General features: G+C 42.8%; 1 protein-coding gene across 2 annotated transcripts in view; it reads right to left on the bottom strand.

Annotated features, from left to right (window-relative positions):
* Positions 1 to 2479, bottom strand: part of TOX (thymocyte selection associated high mobility group box) — a 257804-nt gene extending 255325 nt beyond the window's left edge. For both annotated transcript variants that reach the window (XM_044424442.1, XM_044424443.1), the window contains exon 1: positions 2216 to 2479. In XM_044424442.1, coding sequence (XP_044280377.1) covers positions 2216 to 2353 — 138 coding nt within the window. In that variant the 5' untranslated portion in view covers positions 2354 to 2479. The remainder of the gene's footprint in view (positions 1 to 2215) is intronic.
* Positions 2480 to 18349: the final 15870 nt, after the last annotated feature.

Raw genomic sequence — 18349 nt, 5'->3', positions numbered from 1 at the left:
ATATTTTATAGTGGCAAGCCAGAGAGTGAAAGTTGTTCTATAATCATCATTGCTGAGTACTTAAAGAGCCTTAACACCCAAACTGCCCTGCATTAGTGGGCAGGCAGGGGGGGTGCATTCCTCACATCCAAACTTTGCTTTCTTTCTCTCTTTTTCCATGGTAGCATAACAAAGCAAAGTTTTACTGGTTGATCTAAACCTAAGAGGCAAGTACTACAGTTTGGATGTTCATTGGACACAAATCTGTCTACATGTTATTTGGGAACCTGGTGTTAGAGTCCACATTTATGAAGTTAGGGGGGTATTTTAAGTTTCTTGTCACACTTGTCCTAATAACAGCTAGAAATGGGCTTTACGCATCATGAATGGCAGATGAAATCATACTGGAATGTTCCTGAAAATTAACAGGGTTTTGTTCATGTTTTACAACAGTGCAGCAGTTTGTAGTCTTCAAACAAGAATCAAGCAGAACTCTTTATTTCCATCATTACATCTGGGTGCATTTTGCCCAAAGGGCTTGAAGGAGCCCACAGCACTCATACACTTGTGACAAAATAGAACACTGTTCATGCTTTCAAATGTAAATTGAGCACACTGACAAGCAAAGCAGCACTGGTCATCTGTAGCTCTTTGGCTGCTGCAAAGCACAGAATCATCTTAAAGCAAGTAGCTGAGTGAGGAGTTTATAGGGCACAAAAAGCTGCCTGCTGGTGCTGTCTGCAATAGCTCCAGTTTTCTAGGACGGGCTCTTAAACAAAAGCCTAACAGGCATCCAGGTTTAAACAAATCGCAGTGCCAATGCCTGCTCACAGCTCCTGTTGTCTCCCCCCTCACGGGGGTGTGTTCAAGCACTGTTTGGGAAAGCTTTTGCACTTCCTGATTATTCCCTACGTCCAGCACTGCCCATTCCACAACGCTGGCAGGGAGAGGAGAGAAAGTGAACCTCATGCATAGCATTGCAGCAGACTGAAACCTGAGAGAGATCGCATATATGTAGAAAATAAATAATCTATCATGGGTCTTATTTTTAGACAGAAGGATTCCCTTCTAAGGATCACAGTCCCAAATTGACCAGAAGAACCCTCATGGTGAAACCCTCCGTACACTTACATGGAAACAAGTCCCCAAAGATTGCGTAGGACTTCCTTCTTAGCAGACATGGGTAGGATTGCGTTGGAGAATTACTCTCCCTCTCTTTTGGACCCGGCAATGCCCTTTTTGCAGACAGCTCCCCTCTCCCTAAAACCTTTTTTCTAATTCTTCTTCTTCTTCTATGTTTCTATAGAGGTTTCTAGGTTTCTATAGAGGTCGTTAAGGCCCCATCGGTGCGGGTGTTCAAAGATAGGCTGGACATGCACATGGTGGGCATGTCGTGAGCGGAGCCGGCTGGTGCCAGAGGACAGACTAGATGGCCCAGGAGGCCCCTTCTGACTCGCTCTGTTTCTATGTTTCTATTACCCAGAAGTGCGATACAGAATCAAGTTACAGAAGAATTCAGGTAGTTTTCAGACTAAGTCCTGCAGCTCATCCGTATAAACTTGTCACTTTGCTGATTTTGAAACTTGGCTTTAACCAAGATCTGACATACGAACCGGCGTGTACAGGCAATGCTTTGTCATTCTCATATCACTCGCTAAAAAGAGCTTTCGGGGCAGGGCGAGGGGGAGACGACAGTGGATTTAATTCTTCCGCATATGCATCCAAAGCGAGTACAGAGACTACTTAGACGAGACTTTCAGCTTGGGGACTCTTGTGATCCTAGGTGCATTTCCTTGAGAAGCCGCTTCCATCGATCACCATGGGGCTTGCTCACGAGTAAGGAAAGAGGCGAAAAGAAGTGGATCCCCTCCCTCTCATGGCATGCAATGATTTTATTTTAGAGCCATCGAGGTTCTTACATACAATAGATCTGACTTTACAAAAGCGGTTACTTGCCTTCCGCTGCACCCCCACCCCCCGCCGCCGCCTCCGCCGCCGCAGAAATCTGTCACCTACAATATCAACATCGAACAAGGAAGGCAACCTCGCTGGCCCACCTCCCTTTAAAGCGCTCACGCACATACACAGAGAGGGAGAGGGAGCAGTGCCAGTCCTCGAGTGTTTAGCTCAAGTCTACAACCTGCCAGGCTTGAAGTCTCTTCTTCAAGCTACAGCCATCTCAAGCCAGCCCAGCACCCAGCCCTCCCGAAGGGAAAGAGGCAAAACGCGAAATCACCTTGTTGCAGTAGTAGGGGTCCAAGCAAGGAGAAGGTCCCAGGCAAGGAGTTTCAGGAGCGGCTGCAGACTGGGGAGCTGGTGGCGGAGGTGGCGGTGGTGGAGGAGGTGGAGGTGGCGAGTAAAATCTTACGTCCATTGCACTAAAGCATCAAGCAAACTCCTCGGTCTTCCCTTTTTGTGTTTGTGTTCAAGGAAAAACAAAAGGAAACAAACAAACAACCCCGAAAAAGCCCCAGAAGACAGCGCTACCTGAGCTGAGGAGGAGGAGGAGGAAGAGAAACAGCAGCCAAAAGAACAAGAAAAAGAAACACCTTCCCTGCCTCACATCCGTTTGTGGTTTGAAAAAGAGAAGAAAACTCTTCCAAAAAAAGCGCCGGTCTTGTCCGCAGATGGCTGTATGAGACACGACAAAATCCTCTCCCTTTCTTTTACGGCAGGGCAGGTAACTTCAAGGAGTTCTGTTTTCCCCGCACACGCTACTTGGCAAAGCGGATCTCGGTCTGCCTTGAGAGTTCTCCTCTTTTCTCCCTCCCTCCCAGCCCGTCTGTTCCTTCCCTCCTTCTCTGTCTCTCTCTCTTTCTCTCTCGGCCCTCTTTCTTTTCAGTGGCTTTATTTCTGATGTCTTTATTTCCCCACCTTGTGGAGTGAAGAAAGGGGATGGAGAGAAAAGAAGAAAAAAGCTACCGGGGAGCCGTCGGGGGGAGAAGTGAGGCAGGGATCCGGCTCTGGAACGGCTGCCCCACGTCGCCGGCTGCAGGGCGGAGAGGACGGACTCGGCGTGCGCCGCGGCCGCTTTGCTCGGAGTGTGCTTCACACAAAGGAGCTCGCGATTCCAGAGCCATTTGCTGCTGGCCGCGGAGCGCGCGAGTGAGGCGCACGCAGGAGGCGCTGTAGCATCCGCCAGTCGGGCCTCCCTTGCAGCCGCTCTCCTCCACCTCCTCCTCCTCCACCACCAGCAGCAGCCTTGCTCCGTGCTAGTTACTATGGTACCATCTCCATACAGCCCTTCTGTGGGAATACGGAAGGAAGGTTAGAAAAGGACGGATGGGGTGAACAACGAGGAAGCGAAGGAAATGTGTCCAGGATGCTTAGAACTAGGCTGAGACCCCGGGACCTGCTCTCAACTTTTTGGCTGGACCATTTTCTCGCTTGCTTAAAGACAGAGGAGCACCTTTGGAACATGTCAGAAGCATTGCTTCCTCTAAAGCAAGAGAGCTCAGTGCTAGACAGCATAAAGCTTAGTCCCTGGGATCTCCAAGAAAAGATGGGAAAGGTGAGGTGTTGCAAACGCCAGAATAGAATGGACAAGGCCTTTTATTTAAAAAGACCAAAATATACTGAAAACAATAGTATGGGTTAGAAACACCTGAGAACAGTATTTTAGGGCATAAACCCTTGCAAGATATTATTACTATTCTCCGATATTGCCCAGACCCCGTGTGAAACAGAACAGACTGCCCTATGGTGCCAACTGCTGTGTGACCCTAACCAACCGTATTCATGTCTCAAACATGACTGGGTGGGAAGAACCATTCCCAGTTGTTTCTAACATATGCCATGGTTTGGGACATTTTAAAAGATCAGCCAGCTCCATTCTGACTTTTATACTGGCCTGGGAAATATTTCCCTTTGCCCTCCAGCCCCAGCTAGCCAGATCAGACAGTACTGGTTAAACTGGCATAAGGCAGTCTCCTATGCTCAAATGGAAGAATGGAGCTTCAAAGATACCTTGACATTAAGCAGTGGACTCAGAGGAGAGTAAAATTTCATCTGAACAACCTTCTAGGAAGCACAAATGTTTTTCCCCCCCAAAAAATGTATACAGAACAGTAAAATCATTCAGAGAATTTTCATAATCATGTTGAAACTTCTGGAGAATGCGGCACTTTCCTTTTTCATTTTACAACTTCTGTTTCCCCTCTATCTCAGTTTCCCAGTGTGTAAAACAGAAACAGTGTCCCTGCATGTTTTAAAAGAAATATTTAACAGATGTACAATAAGTGGCATACATAATTTATAGGCAACTCCTTCCTGTTATTCATATTAAAAAAGATGTGACTTAGCAAAGTTTTAGGAAACAGCCAGTGGTTTACAGGGGACAAAAAAGAATATGGAACAGGAAAGAGACATGAAAGGATGGGAAATGTTATAATCTCATCCATAAAAGTAGAAGTGTTGATACCACAGTCAGAAAACAGCAGAAATGTTCTTCATGTGTTGCAGAAGTTGCCTCTTCCATAATAGAGTTAGTGTCAGAATCCAGAAAGTATTATGTAATTCATGAAAACTGTATAAAACAAGGGTTTTGTCTTGTGAGGGTCAGAGTCGTGGATCAGAACTGCCAGATGGCTGTTGAGGCATTTGGGGCCACCATGGACAGTAGGCATGCAAGAGTCCACACCCATCAGCAGCTCACTGGCAAGCTCCCCCTGCAGTTGCTCCTCCTCTTCACTACTGCAACATACTTGTTCAGCTACTGTGGCTAAGACAAGAGTGGAGGTGAGAAAGTGAACCAGGAAACATCCCTCCCTACTTTCTCACGAACTCTCTGATCATCAAGCAACCAAGCAAGTGGTACCAATAACTACAAAGAAAAGGAAGAGCAATGGCAGCAATATTGGTGTCAATACTGGCAAGAAGGCAGATTTGCTGAGAAAGGCAGCACATTGAGGATATCTTGCTCAAAGCCCTCAAAAACCTAGCAGTGGTTTGGATTGACCACTTGGGTGCCCCTCCATTCTGTAGTATGTTTTCTCCTTGTGCTCTTCCCATAGCTATGTAGATAGGGGATAAGGAACCAAGCTGTGGCTTCTGCTTAAAGAAGAGGCCAACTTAAGTCCTTTCCCATCCATATACCGTGGACAGTGGTAGGGACTACAGCAAGCAAGCTGGTATCCTGGAGTAGCTGTTTCTTGTCCCTACCACTGCTTGCTTGCCCACCCAGGATGTCCTGCAAAAGGGAGTGGAAACTATTGCTCTTCAACATCAGCTGGTCAGGAAATGCTGTTGGTGTTATTTGGTAAACTATGACCAAAACAGACACATATTTTAAAGTTTGTATCAAGCACCTATATCCCTATTTATTACATTTCTCTAGAATAGTTACAACTTAATGTGTGTGTGTACCCTGTGTATACCCTGAGTAAAAATGAGTGGAAAAGACTTGATAGAGACTTAAAATCATCTTTGTTTTGGCCTTTAAACAGGAGATGACAACTGAATGGGGTCATAATGGCATGGAATAGTACTGAACTCCATTTTATGCACTTTTCCTATGTGGGACTTGGTGAAAAACCAAAGAGGCTGTATTACAGCTTTAGTGCTCCAAATGTACTGCAGTCAAAAGTGATCCTGGTAACTCTTTGCCCTGACTTAGTTACAAAAAGCAACGTTTCTTCCCAAGGGGAGTATACTCTAATAACACTGAAACAAACAAACAAAGTAGAAAAGAAGATGGCATAAAGACAAAATGAATGGAAGATGCCAGACAAAATCAACTAAAGTTAACCATAAAGGGCATATTTTATTGAGGTTAAAATGGTGTTTTTGTAGAATCACCCAAGAGGCCTAGTGTTTCTAACAATTGGAGCCTTTGTTTCTCTACAAACAGGTTCAGTTACTGAAGTGCAATCTGGATAATATATGTGGAGCTTCAGGTTTTAGAAAATTCACAAGAAGTGGAGTGTAAGTTCATGCATACCTAAGAACACATTACAAATTCATGAATTTAAAAAGTGGCAACAACCCTACAGAGCTTGCATATATTAAGAGTATTTGCACCACACCAAATTGCCAGGTTAGTCTGAATCAATTCAAAGTTCAGCTTAAATGACAGTCAAGTATGTATCAAATGTTTCTTCAAATATTTGCAGTACTTAATGGTTCAGATGCTTCTTATTTTCCTTCCTACTATAGGGATGGATTGAAACATAGCCATTATCAGAGTTTGACCCATTGAAATCAATAAGATTAGTCGTAACTAGTTTGTTTCATTGATATCATGCTTTAGTCACGCTTTGGTCTACCCAAAGCGTGACTAACTCTGGATCCAGTGCAATGACTGTAGATAAAGTTTTGCACTATATGTTCCCTGGGTGAGACATCTAGATCCGTGGGGTCTAGATTTAGATGCATACAACTAAAAGGTAGAAACAGATTTCCAGTGGCTAGTCTGCCTCCTTGAAAATGCAGAGTGGGATGACGTATGTTGTGCGGGATAGGGAGGGCTCTCCCAAATTAGGCCAAGCACCCTTACATGAGTAGAATTTTTCCATCAACAGGAGGCAATTGCTCAATCCAACCCAGCATGTGCAGGAGTTCAGGTATTTAGATTCCTTGTTTTGGTTCCATCTGTTGAGGCATATCACGTTGACATGTCCTAGTTGTTCTTTTATAATAGTGAATGTCCATGTGCATTTACATTACAATCCTGTTGTGGAATGTGCAGTAAAAGTGGATATTAGGCGTCCTTACAGTTGCAAAGAGACTTTCACTTAACATTAGGAAGAATAAACTGAAGTAAAGCTTAGAGTCCATAACTGAACCAAAGACATACCAAAGCTCATGACTGAGTGAGAACTCTGGTCCCCTGAATCCCAGTCCAACATTCCATCACACTCAACCACTACAACACACTAGCTCTCTAAATATTCTTTCCCCCTATTTCTGCTGATGTAAATAATCATTATGTATGGATGTTTTACTGTTTTTTTCCCCCTTGTTCTTTCCTTCCTCCTCCTCCCTCCCTCCTTTTGGAGTTATTGTTATGTTTGCAACAATTGCTTCTGCATCTTCATTGGTCATCAGATCCCTAGCCAAGAGGCTTACAATGCAGAGCAGAAGGAACAGTGGAGATGACCTCCACCTCCACACACCTCCTGGCCTGTAGTTTAGCCAGACAGCTATTTTCAGCTGAGGTACTCCCAAGTAAGAGGGAAGGAGATTACAGTGCTGTCAGGATACCTGGACTTTTAGCAGCTTTAGTTACCCCTGTCCCACCCTAGAATGCTCTGTTTACTCACTATCAGTTTCCCAATATTGAAGAGGCAGAATGCAGTTCTTTCTTCACCAGCTGCAAGGCAGGGGATGGAATTTGCATTATTCTACCACTCTCATCACTTCTGGACTAATTGGTATTGATACACATAATGGGAGCAGAGCATTAAGGCACTACCTAGTTACTGAACTAGACCCATAAAGTCCAAACAAATATATCAATTAGCAGGGGAATACAGAATGTAACATTAAAGACTATACCCATATATCTGCTATACATTGTACACCTGAAATTATCTTATATTGAAGTTTTCCATTTTTCTTAATTCCTGACTGTAGCAGCTCTACAAGACCTAGGCAGGAATGTTTCCCAGTCCTGCTACTTGATCTAGGAACTGGAGGTGCTGTGACTGATCATTGGACAAAATGCCAAGTGATGCTTGGAACTTACTAGATATTGTCATGTGAAACCTGGATCAATCATGAAGCTGACACTCAAGTAGAAATGTACTCTACAACTCACACTGTAATTCTAGCCATTTCTATTCAAAGGTGAGTACAATTGAATTTAGTAGGGTTACTCTTCTCAAGTACAGGTACAGAATTATGCCCATGACAGTACACAGGCATCCTAGGAAATTTTTCCTGTTTAGCTAACAATAATGTGGTTTTTTTCCCACTAACAAAGATACTTTGTAACACTGTCATGTTTAGTACCTATTTAAATCTCTAAAACTGTGAATCAAGACCAATTTAAATCCCATGGGTTAAATGGAACTTAACAGTGACTCATTTAGATGTGATCCAACTCACTGATGAGATTTTATACCAAGTTGCAACCCAATCTCAAAGCTCTTTTCCAGATAGTTGCAAAAGACAGTATCCCACTAGAACAGACTTACAAACCATGACATTATATGAGAGGTACTGTAATGTTACATTATTTTAAAGCAAAATACACTGACATAAATATTATCTGGGCATGCAAAATATAAATCAGCAATACTTTTACAACAAAATAAGACTGGTTTTGCCCATTAACTTTCTGCAACATGGAAGCTATTTCAACATGGGGAAAGCATTGTAATGTTCTGTTGTGGGACAGTGCATTCAATATTTCAAGAGTCTTTGTGGATTTTGGCCACAAAACCAACACTAGCTCCATACAAATCATGCTGGGCAACTAGTGGCTCTGAATGGATTGCATGCCCTTATCCACAACAAAGCATACATCTTAGTTTAATGGGCCTGGGTGAGAATGGCAATAAAGTTGCACTCTTGTTTTCATGTTGGTTGTGCATACCATATTCTGTACAAGGAACTCTGTTTTTAAAAATATGTGCATGTATCTGTTCTAAGTTAAAATATCCAGCATAGAAATGTAATAAAATAGGTAAATGAAATTAAATGTTGCTGAGCTGGGGCTTATTTGTCAAGAAGTTATAGTTTTATTGAAATAGTGTCTCTTTCTAGATTTTAGGGATTTTCTACAGGAAAAGAACAAGATTCTTAGTAACCAAATTTTGTTTCAGTTGTTAGTATTACAAACAAAACTATCAAGGTGACTTCCTGAACCCAAACATGTTTACATGAAGTAAATTCCATTGCTTTAAGTGGAAATTAAATTACTTCCAGGTAAATGTGTTTAGGGTTAAGGCCTAAACTGGCTTGGTTCCAAATGCTTTCTTTACAAATCAGAAGCTATGGGATTTTAGAATGGTAAATTCTGTTCTGCATATACTCTACCTTCTTAATCAAACAACCAACCCATTTTGTATCACCTTTCCGATAAAGATTGTCTCCATATGGTTCTCTTTGCCCATGTTCTCTTTCTTGAAAACATAAAGGTCAAGTTGTTAAGAACAGATAGAGTTAGCTAAACTGCAGCTGAAATCAAGAAATCCTAAATGAACTTAGCACATTTTCCTACTGACAACATATCAGGATGAAGACTGGTTGTCACTATTAATTGCAGCCCAGAAAAACAAAGAATTTGAAACTAAACAGGTATGTTTGTAAAGCTTCAAAACAATAATCAGTAAACCAGTTAACAAAACTGAGCTATGTAGAGAATAAATCATATAATGTGTAACTTTGAAAGGACAAAATTGACTGACAATAGAGTGACATAATTTGTTCCCCACTTTGCAACCCCAGTTACCATCAACTTACGTGAGATAAGCTGGTATCTCAATGAGTGTGGATGCTACAAGTCCTACTAACTCTGTGTTACCTAACCTTAGCCCAATCCACTTAAAGTTCCTTCTACCTGCTTTAACTCCACTTCAGCAATAGGAGCTATTCCTATCAGCCAAGATAGCTAAAGGACACCTCTGTATCTAAGGCAGTATGATTCTGGATGGAAATTGCTTGAAACTTCATACTTGATGACTTGATAGAGAATGACTTGATAGAGACAAGGAGACATCTCAGAGGCTTAACCAAGAACACAAAATGAATGCAAGGTGGACATAGGTAATGACAGCTCCAAATATTAATCCCCCATAAGGAGTTTCTCATCCAAAAATTACTTTTCCAGCAGATTTCCCTATTTTCCCTGAAATATTTGTGACCTCAATTTGTGACCTCTTAGCCCTCCAAGAAAAGAAAATCCTAGCTCTTAGCATCCCAAAGATGACAACAAAAGATACCAGCATCACACACAAACAAAACAAGAAGGTTGAAGAGGGATGAGCTTTTTCCTGAAAGAGTTGTCTTTCCCCTCAAAGATACATGTACAAAAGGTATGCACCCATTATCTCACTATTACCTTCAAGGGATAAAAGCAATTTTATAAAACACAAAGGGACTCAAAAGAAAGCAACATCTGTACAAAGCTTTCATATAGACTTGTCAAGAAAACAAATGATAAAATTAATCAGCACTCAAATAAGCAGAGCTGTGAAAAAGGGAAGATTCCCTGTCCTTAAAGAGCTGATCCATGTCCTTGTACATAGATGATCAGTCTCATACATGCTGTAAGTAAACTAAGAATTCTTGAAGGGATCCCATGAAAAAGGAGACTTGAACAAGGTAGCACGCTGTTTCTGCTGTCCAATTTAAAGTTGTGCCAGGGAAAACAATGAGAAAATAGAGGTCAAAGTGATTAGCAGGACTGGAGATGCATAGAATGGAAACTCCATGGGCCAGTGTTGCTGTTGCTAGGCTTCACTGTTAGGCAGTTCTGGCTAGCTGCTTCTGAATCATCATGAAGGGAGAAAAGGCAATGGCATGAAAAAGCAGCTGGATCCCAAGTTATTGAACAACATTTAAATTAAAGTGTAACCAAGGACTAGCATCCTTTTAGCACTTGTCCCTCCACTTCCTCTAGTATGGGATGCAGGATGTCAATGCAGATGCTCTTTAGTGCCAGTTGGGAGTAAACCTGGTGACCCTTTTGAGTTCTGCATAGGCACTCTGGTTCTAACAGAGGATACAGAACTCCATTTAATAATTATAATGGGTACTTCCTGACAGTAGTACTTCCTGACAGTTAGGACCCCGAGAAAATGGAATGGGCTTCCATGGAAGGTTGTTGAGGCCCCATCGGTGAGGGTGTTCAAAGATAGGCTAGACATGGACATGGTGGGCATGTCATGAGTGGAGTCAGCTGGAGCTGGGGGTCAGACTAGATGGCCTGGGAGACCCCCCTCTGACTTGCTCTGTTACTATTATTTCTATGTTCTAAATGTTGCCTTTTGCTATGTTCTCTACACCACCATGCAATAAATGTGTTCCATGTACTGTGTTCATCAAATAAACAGGAAGAAATCACAGCAACATTGTGAACTGCAAATATATTTTATGTTTATCTTGACCCAGATAAATTCTATCTGTGAGTTTTCAAGACATACATATCCATATAGAGCTAAATAGAAAGCTAATTTGGTTTAGTTTATTTTGGGAGATACATTCTCTCTTATTTGATGTATCTTTCCTTCACAGTAAGAGCAGCAAGTTCTACTACAATAGGGATCTCAGATATTTGGGTATGTATTCTAAACTTGCCTGATCTAACTGAGATGCTTCAACACATTTTTTTAAAGCGTGTAAAAGATGCCCTTGAAAATTGTAACTTCCTGAATCAGCATTTACAGAGTACATCAACAACCTTGAAAGCAATGAAGAAATAAATTTTAACAGAATTGAGCTGTAGTTGAACATTTTCAGTGTGAAGTATTAGGCAAAGACATATAGGCCTTGATCCTTACAATGCAAGGTGATGTGTCAGTGATGCATGATTGTTCTATTACTGTTCCACTGGGGAAAAATGTCAAAGCTTGCTATTACACTCATTGTTAAAAAATAGAGTATTGAAAATAAAGACATACTAGGCTTGATGCACACACTCAGCCTTTCTGAAACCACTTCAGAATTAAGGCAGTGGAATCATATATTTGAATGCCTTTCGCCCTCTCAGCCCACAAAATCCTAGCATATCATCTTATTCTCAGCATGCAAGCTTTTGATGTGCTTAGGATTCAGTGGAACATTCAGGCATGGCATCTCCCCCCTTCTGATACTGGCTTTAAATAAACACCTTCAGGAATATCTAGTACCCATATGAGAGAATCCATCGCCAATGATGCTAGATATTGCAGCATTGCAGAACATCCCCTCTACCATGTAGACAGGATAACATGACTGTCCGTAGTTCCTTTCTTAAGAAAATAAGCAAATCCTAACTGGATTGGACAAAAGGTCCACCAGTTCCAGCATCCAGCTCTTGCACGGATGAGCCAGATACTTCTATGAAGCTCTCAACTAGGGCATGAAGAAAAAACCTTTTCACTGTTGCCCCCAGCAAAAGCTATTGAGAGACATACCGGATCTGAGATTGCCATTTAGCCAATGGCTGATCGCTACAGTATTGAGAAAATCACTGTCCATGACTTTGTCTATTTCCCATTTAAAGCTTTGTCAGTAGTGACCCTTCTACCCAAACCATGGAATCTTTCTTTATCAACATTATCTTTTTAGCACCAGGTTAATACTTTACTCCTAAGTATCTGACAACTTGTGATCAGGCTATTTTACCTTTTTTATTGGATCCTAGTCATTTTATTGTCAATTGTTTTAAACTAGTTTTTAAAGACTTTTAAATTTTATATCATGTTTTACTATGCTGCAAACTGCCCACAGAGCTTTGACTATTGGGTGATATAGAAATTAAATCAATAAATGCAATGCAATAAAAAGCTAAGACCAGTTGCTGAGGTCCCTTGGGCAAGAAACACTAAATGGGCCCCCTCACTAAGTCTGCTTCTCACGGTCATTGTCACTAGCTGCCATTGCTTCTCAGTATTGCTATTGGTAGTCAAGGACAGCCACAGAGCAAGCAGGTGGCTGTCTACTGCTTTTCCTTCTTACTACCACTGTCAGAGCAAGAAGCAGATGAACAAGCTGGTTTCAGTAGTAAAGGAGAGGAGCAAATCTGTGGGAAGAGAGTCTTATCAGTGGGCCACTCTTTGGCTTGGGTCCTTGGTGCTGGCCATGAATGAATAAAGAAACCACTCCATATTGGCTGATCACCACAATCACATCTTCATTATACGTTATTGTGAAGACTAGAGTCCCTTTGTTTGTTTCAGATCTATTGACAATCAATTTCTTTAGGCAACTCCAAGATAACCTTGTGGAATTCTACGACAAGGTTTTGAGATGGCTAGATGGAGGGGATGCAGTGGATGTGGTATACCTGGATTTCAGCAAGGCATTTGACAAAGTGCCCCATGATATCCTGGTGGAGAAACTGAGCAGTTTGGGGATACACCAATGCACTGTCCGATGGATTAGGGCATGGTTGACTGACCGAAAGCAGAAGGTAACCATTAGGGGGGAATCATCGGGATGGTGGCCAGTGACAAGTGGGGTCCCCCAGGGCTCTGTTCTGGGGCTGATCCTGTTTAATCTTTTCATTAATGACATGGAAGAAGGGGTGAACAGTCTGCTGATCAAATTTGCAGACAACACTAAAACTGGAGCAGTGGCCACAGCTGAGGAGCAGGTACTCCAGATCCAAAAGGATCTGGACAGACTATGCAAGTGGACAGGAGACAACAGGATGGCATTCAATGTGGATAAGTGCAAGGTCTTGCATTTGGGGCATAGGAATAGCTGTCACAAGTACAGGTTAGGTGACAAGTGGCTGGAGAGCAGCACTTGTGAAAGGGATCTCGGGGTACTGGTTGACTGCAAGCTAAACATGAGTCAGCAGTGTGATGCGGTGGTCAAGAGGGCGAACGCCACCCTTGGTTGCATAGCCAGAAGTGTGGCTTCTAGATCAAGAGAGGTATTACTACCACTCTATATGACTCTGGTGCACCCGCAACTGGAGTATTGTGTGGAGTATTTTGGGCCCCTCATTACAGAAAGGATATAGCCAGGTTAGAGTCAGTGCAGCGTAGGGCCACAAGGTTGGTGGCCGGTTTGCAGGGGATGGGGTATGAGGTGAGATTGAGGGAACTGGGTCTCTTCAGCCTGGAGAAGAGGAGACTCAGAGGAGATATGTTGGCAACATACAGGTATGTGAGGGGATGTCACATGGAGATGGGTAGAGACCTGTTCTCCCCTGCAGAGGAAGGCAGGACGCGCTTCAACGGAGCAAAGCTCAGGAAGCCAAGGTTCCATTTAGATGCCGTGAAGCATTTCCTGACAGTTAGGACCCCAAGGGTGTGGAATGGGCTTCCACGAGAGGTCGTTGAGGCCCCATCGGTGAGGGTGTTCAAGGATAGGCTGGACGTGCACATGATGGGCATGTTGTGAGTGGAGCCGGTTGGTGCCGGAGGTCAGACTAGATGGCATGGGAGACCCCTTCTGACTTGCTCTGTTTCTATGTTCTATGTTTCTATAATAGTTGTAGAGAAGGAGGAAAAGTTTCTTTATCTGCTTTCTCCAACTATGAATAATTTAAAAAATCCCAATGTTGCTCCTTTGTTAAGTTTTATATGGATAGAGATTAATCCTTCTTAGAGATGTGAATTCTATCATTTTGTAAAATCATATTGACTCCATATGACAGCTGAAGACATCTTTATGGGCCACCGGAAGGATGATGGGTTTATAGTTTGGCTATAGCTGAATATTGACTACACAGGTTACAAGTCAACAATAGCAACATGAAACAAGTCTTAACACAACTCTCTCTGTTTGGGTGCAATCCTATGGCCTCCTGACATCATCTGGGAGAAGAGGAGAAGAGGGGTAGAGGCATGCTGGAGAGGCAGGGAGAAGAAGAAGCAGAGTCCAATGGCTTTTATACAGATCTCTCCACAACCTTCTTTCCTCTTCCCCCATGCCGCTTCACATAGATAGCTGAAAGTGGCCATATAGAGGAAATGCAGGGTACAGTGCATAGTGCTGGTGAATACCTTGCTCTCTGCATCACAAGGGGAGAGGATGGACTGAGCTCTTGTTATATTAATGGGATGGGGGCATAAATCAGGGCGTCTCCACCCTTGAAAGAAATTATATCCTGATTCTCTAGATTAGGAACCCTGTTTGGGTATAGGAAAGATTTTAAGATCTAGATTGATGTCTCTGTGCTTAGTGTAGAGTACAAATGGGAGAGGAGGGGAACATAGCTGCTGGGATTATTCACATCATCAAAACAGGCCACCATGGCTTATTTATGAAACATAGGCTGGCATATTTGAATTGTGGTGCTTGCGGAGCACATTTTCCATAATCAGCACCTGGATGCAGCTTGCTGTGTCATCTGAATATAAGCAGCATCTTAGAATAATAGACTCATAGAATAGTAGAGCTGGAAGGGGCCAATAAGGCCATTGGGTCCAACTCCCTGCTCAGTGCAGGATTCCAAGTTAAAGCATCCCCAACAGATGCTGAATTTTGGAACCAATTACATACCAAGGTTGTGCATTCTCCCACACTAGAGGTATTTAAGAAGCATATGGACATCATTGAGAGTCAAGGGTCAAAGATCTTTAAATGGGCCATTTAAGATTCTCCCTCTGACTGGGCAGTGATAAGTGTTGTCAAGTGAAGAGAATTTCCATAATAAGAATAGGTGTATGATTCAAACCAGTGCTAACCAATCTTCTCAGGAAAGTGCTAATGATGGATAGATATATTAATTGCAAATAAAGCTACCCTGAGAGGGTAGTGTATCTGTCATCCAGATATGCTATAAATATTCATTTATTTATTTATTTAGAAGGCTTCTATGCCGGCCCATTCGCCGAAGCCTTGGGGAAGCTCACAACAATAAATAAATAAAGACAGTATAAAACAATATAATATGACTCGACCTGGCCCGAAAAATAAAATAAATAAATAATATTAACAATTAAAATAGCATTTGAATAAAAAGTTCTTCGCCTGGCGCTGAAAAACAAATAACAACGGTGCCAGGCAGACCTCTCTGGGGAGCGCATTCCATAGATTGGGTGCCACCGCAGAGAAGGCCCTCCTCTGAGTACTTACCCTCCTAATATCCTTCACGGAGGGTTCCCAGAGAAGGGCCTCTCCTGCTGATTTCAAGGGGCGGGCAGGCATATATGAATGTAAGCACTCCTTTAGGTAACCAGGACCCAAGCCGTTAAAGGGCGTTATAGGTCATAACCAACACCTTGAATTGGGCCAGGACTTCAATGGGGAGCCAGTGAAGCTGACGGAGAACTGGTGCCATGTGAACATAATGCCCAGTCCCCATCAGCAGCCTGGCAGCTCTATTTTGAACCAATTGAAGTATCCGGACCATCTTCAAGGGCAGTCCCACGTAGAGCGCATTATAGAAGTCAAGTCGGGAAGTCTAGAAACTATATAGAAACATAGAAACAGAGTGAGAAGGGGCTTCCCGGGCCATCTAGTCTGACCTCCGGCACCAGCCAGCTCCGCTCACGACATGCCCACCATGTGGACGCCCAGCCTATCCTTGAACACCCGCACCGATGGGGCCTCAACGACCTCTCGTGGAAGCCCATTCCACATCCTCAGGGTCCTGACTGTCAGGAAGTGCTTCCTGGCATCTACTGTAAATGGAACCTTGGTTCCCTGAGCTTTGCTCCATTGGAGCACGTCCTGCCCTCCTCTGCAGGGGAGAACAGGTCTCTAACCACTTCCATGTGACATCCCCTCACATACATGTATGTCGCCAACATACATGGTAAAGGACGTTGATATGTAAGAACTACTCAGCCTGGGTTCCTGCTTCCATCTAAAAAATGTAGTCATTAGAAAATGGAGCCATCCAGGGTATGGAAGTCTGGCCCATAAGCTTAATTGAACCAAATGGCAGCTAAGAACACAGGGATGTTAAGAAAGTGGTTGGTGGCAACTCAGATGGCTGGAAAAAACCTCTGTGGTACTCCTCTGCAGCTGTCCAAGTAGTGGATGTTGTTGTCCAGGGCTACGAGATGACATTTTCAGATGTCAGTGCAGTGACAGAGACCATGCATATACAAGCCCAAAGTTTATACACACATACACACGCACACATATTCTGTGGAAGCTTTCTGTTTAAGGAGGGAGGAGAAAGCACTGAGGGGAATTAAAAGTAAACTTTCTACTTAAACATTCTTGGCTTGAATTATTTTGATAGTATCCTGTTCACCTTCAAAAGAAGAAATCTTCTCCCAAAATATTAAATGGGGCAAAGTATAACAAGAAAGAAGTGAAATGGAAAATTGCTAAAGCCTAAGAACATAGCATACAGAAAGACAGCTTTCCCCCTTGAAAGCTGTGAGATGATATAAAAATGGGGGTGGGGGTTGCAGTATGAGGGTGGAAGAACTGAGGCAAGGAAAAGCAAAACTGAAAACAGAATATAAAATAATTGATTTTCTTATGGAAAGATTGAAAAAAGAATTATATGAAGGAGAAAATCTAGAGAGGCAATTGCAATACCATAAATGCCTTTCTATAAACTAGATTTTCCATAAAGTGCTTAAATATAATTGGTCTGGTCATCTGTTAGTGAGCTGGATTTTTTCCAACTCATCTTACCATGGCACAGGGAACTTCATTCCCCCCCACCATTTGCCCTAAAAAGCACGCCTTGGTTCTGTGAGGTTTTAATCCCTAGAATGCTGTACTATAATGGGGAGGGGGAGCTGATGGAAAAATTGGTGGTTTGAATTTCTCTGAAAACTGTAGTTAAACACACAGAGAGACGCACTTTTGCATGTTTATGTAAAAGAGTTACCAAAAGGAAACCCCATTTTTGTGCAAAAGCCTTCTGTTAACTATGTAGCTGTGTGGGCCAGCATTGAAGGTAGGCATGGTTAGGCAAAAGGCCTACACCTCAGGAGGGACCTACTGACTGGAAACTCCTGGAGTTGCTCTTCTTCATCACCATTTAACCTGTGTGGTCACCTACATCTTCCTTTGTGCCAGACAATGGTGGTCTTAAGAAAGAAGAGCAGTGGATGCACTGCCTACTTGCTCATTTGCTTGCTGCTTGACAAACAAGGAGGAGGAAAAGCAATAGCAGCTGGTCACAATGGTAGTGAGCAGATAGACTTACTGAGGGACGGGGGAAATGAGGGAGTTTTGCACTTCAAATACCCAGAGCTAGCATTGCACTGTATGTGTTGATTTAATCAAAAGTAAGCATAGGCCAATAAGATCAGATTCTCAGTGTATGGGAAGCTCATATTTAATCCTCTTCCAGAATCCCTCCCTTCCCTACACTGTAGTAAACAATTTCCCATTTGATTCCAACTGGAAGTATTCTACTATCTCTGCTAAGCAATTGGGATGATTTTAAGGGCAGCATTGTAGTTGGGGAGAGAAGCATTAAATGGCCGCTTCTGCTTGCTTCGTCGTAATGTATATCAGGATTATTTACCTTAAGTAAACAAAAAAGCATTAGGAGCTGCATGTACATATCATAAATTATCCTAAAACCAGCCGCAGAGGGAGGCAGGTAAATTCAACAACAGATGCCTGTTGGCTCCAGCTGGGCTGCCTTCTCCTCTAGCACAGTCCCATCCACTGTCTCCCGCCCAGTGGGAGAAATTCCAGCAGAAGAAGGCAGGTGAGGCTGGAACAGACACCTGCCCACTGCAGCTGGTTTCCTTGTGCCGGATATGAGTATTGTATATTGTTGTATATTCATTGGAGTTTGTATATGTGAATCACTTTGAGAACCTGCAATCAAAAAGGAAGATATACA

Source organism: Varanus komodoensis, unplaced genomic scaffold, assembly GCF_004798865.1.
Source record: "Varanus komodoensis strain SLA01 unplaced genomic scaffold, ASM479886v1 scaffold14_1, whole genome shotgun sequence".
NCBI classification, from domain to species: domain Eukaryota; kingdom Metazoa; phylum Chordata; class Lepidosauria; order Squamata; family Varanidae; genus Varanus; species Varanus komodoensis.
This window is presented reverse-complemented; position numbering and strand designations above follow the sequence as displayed.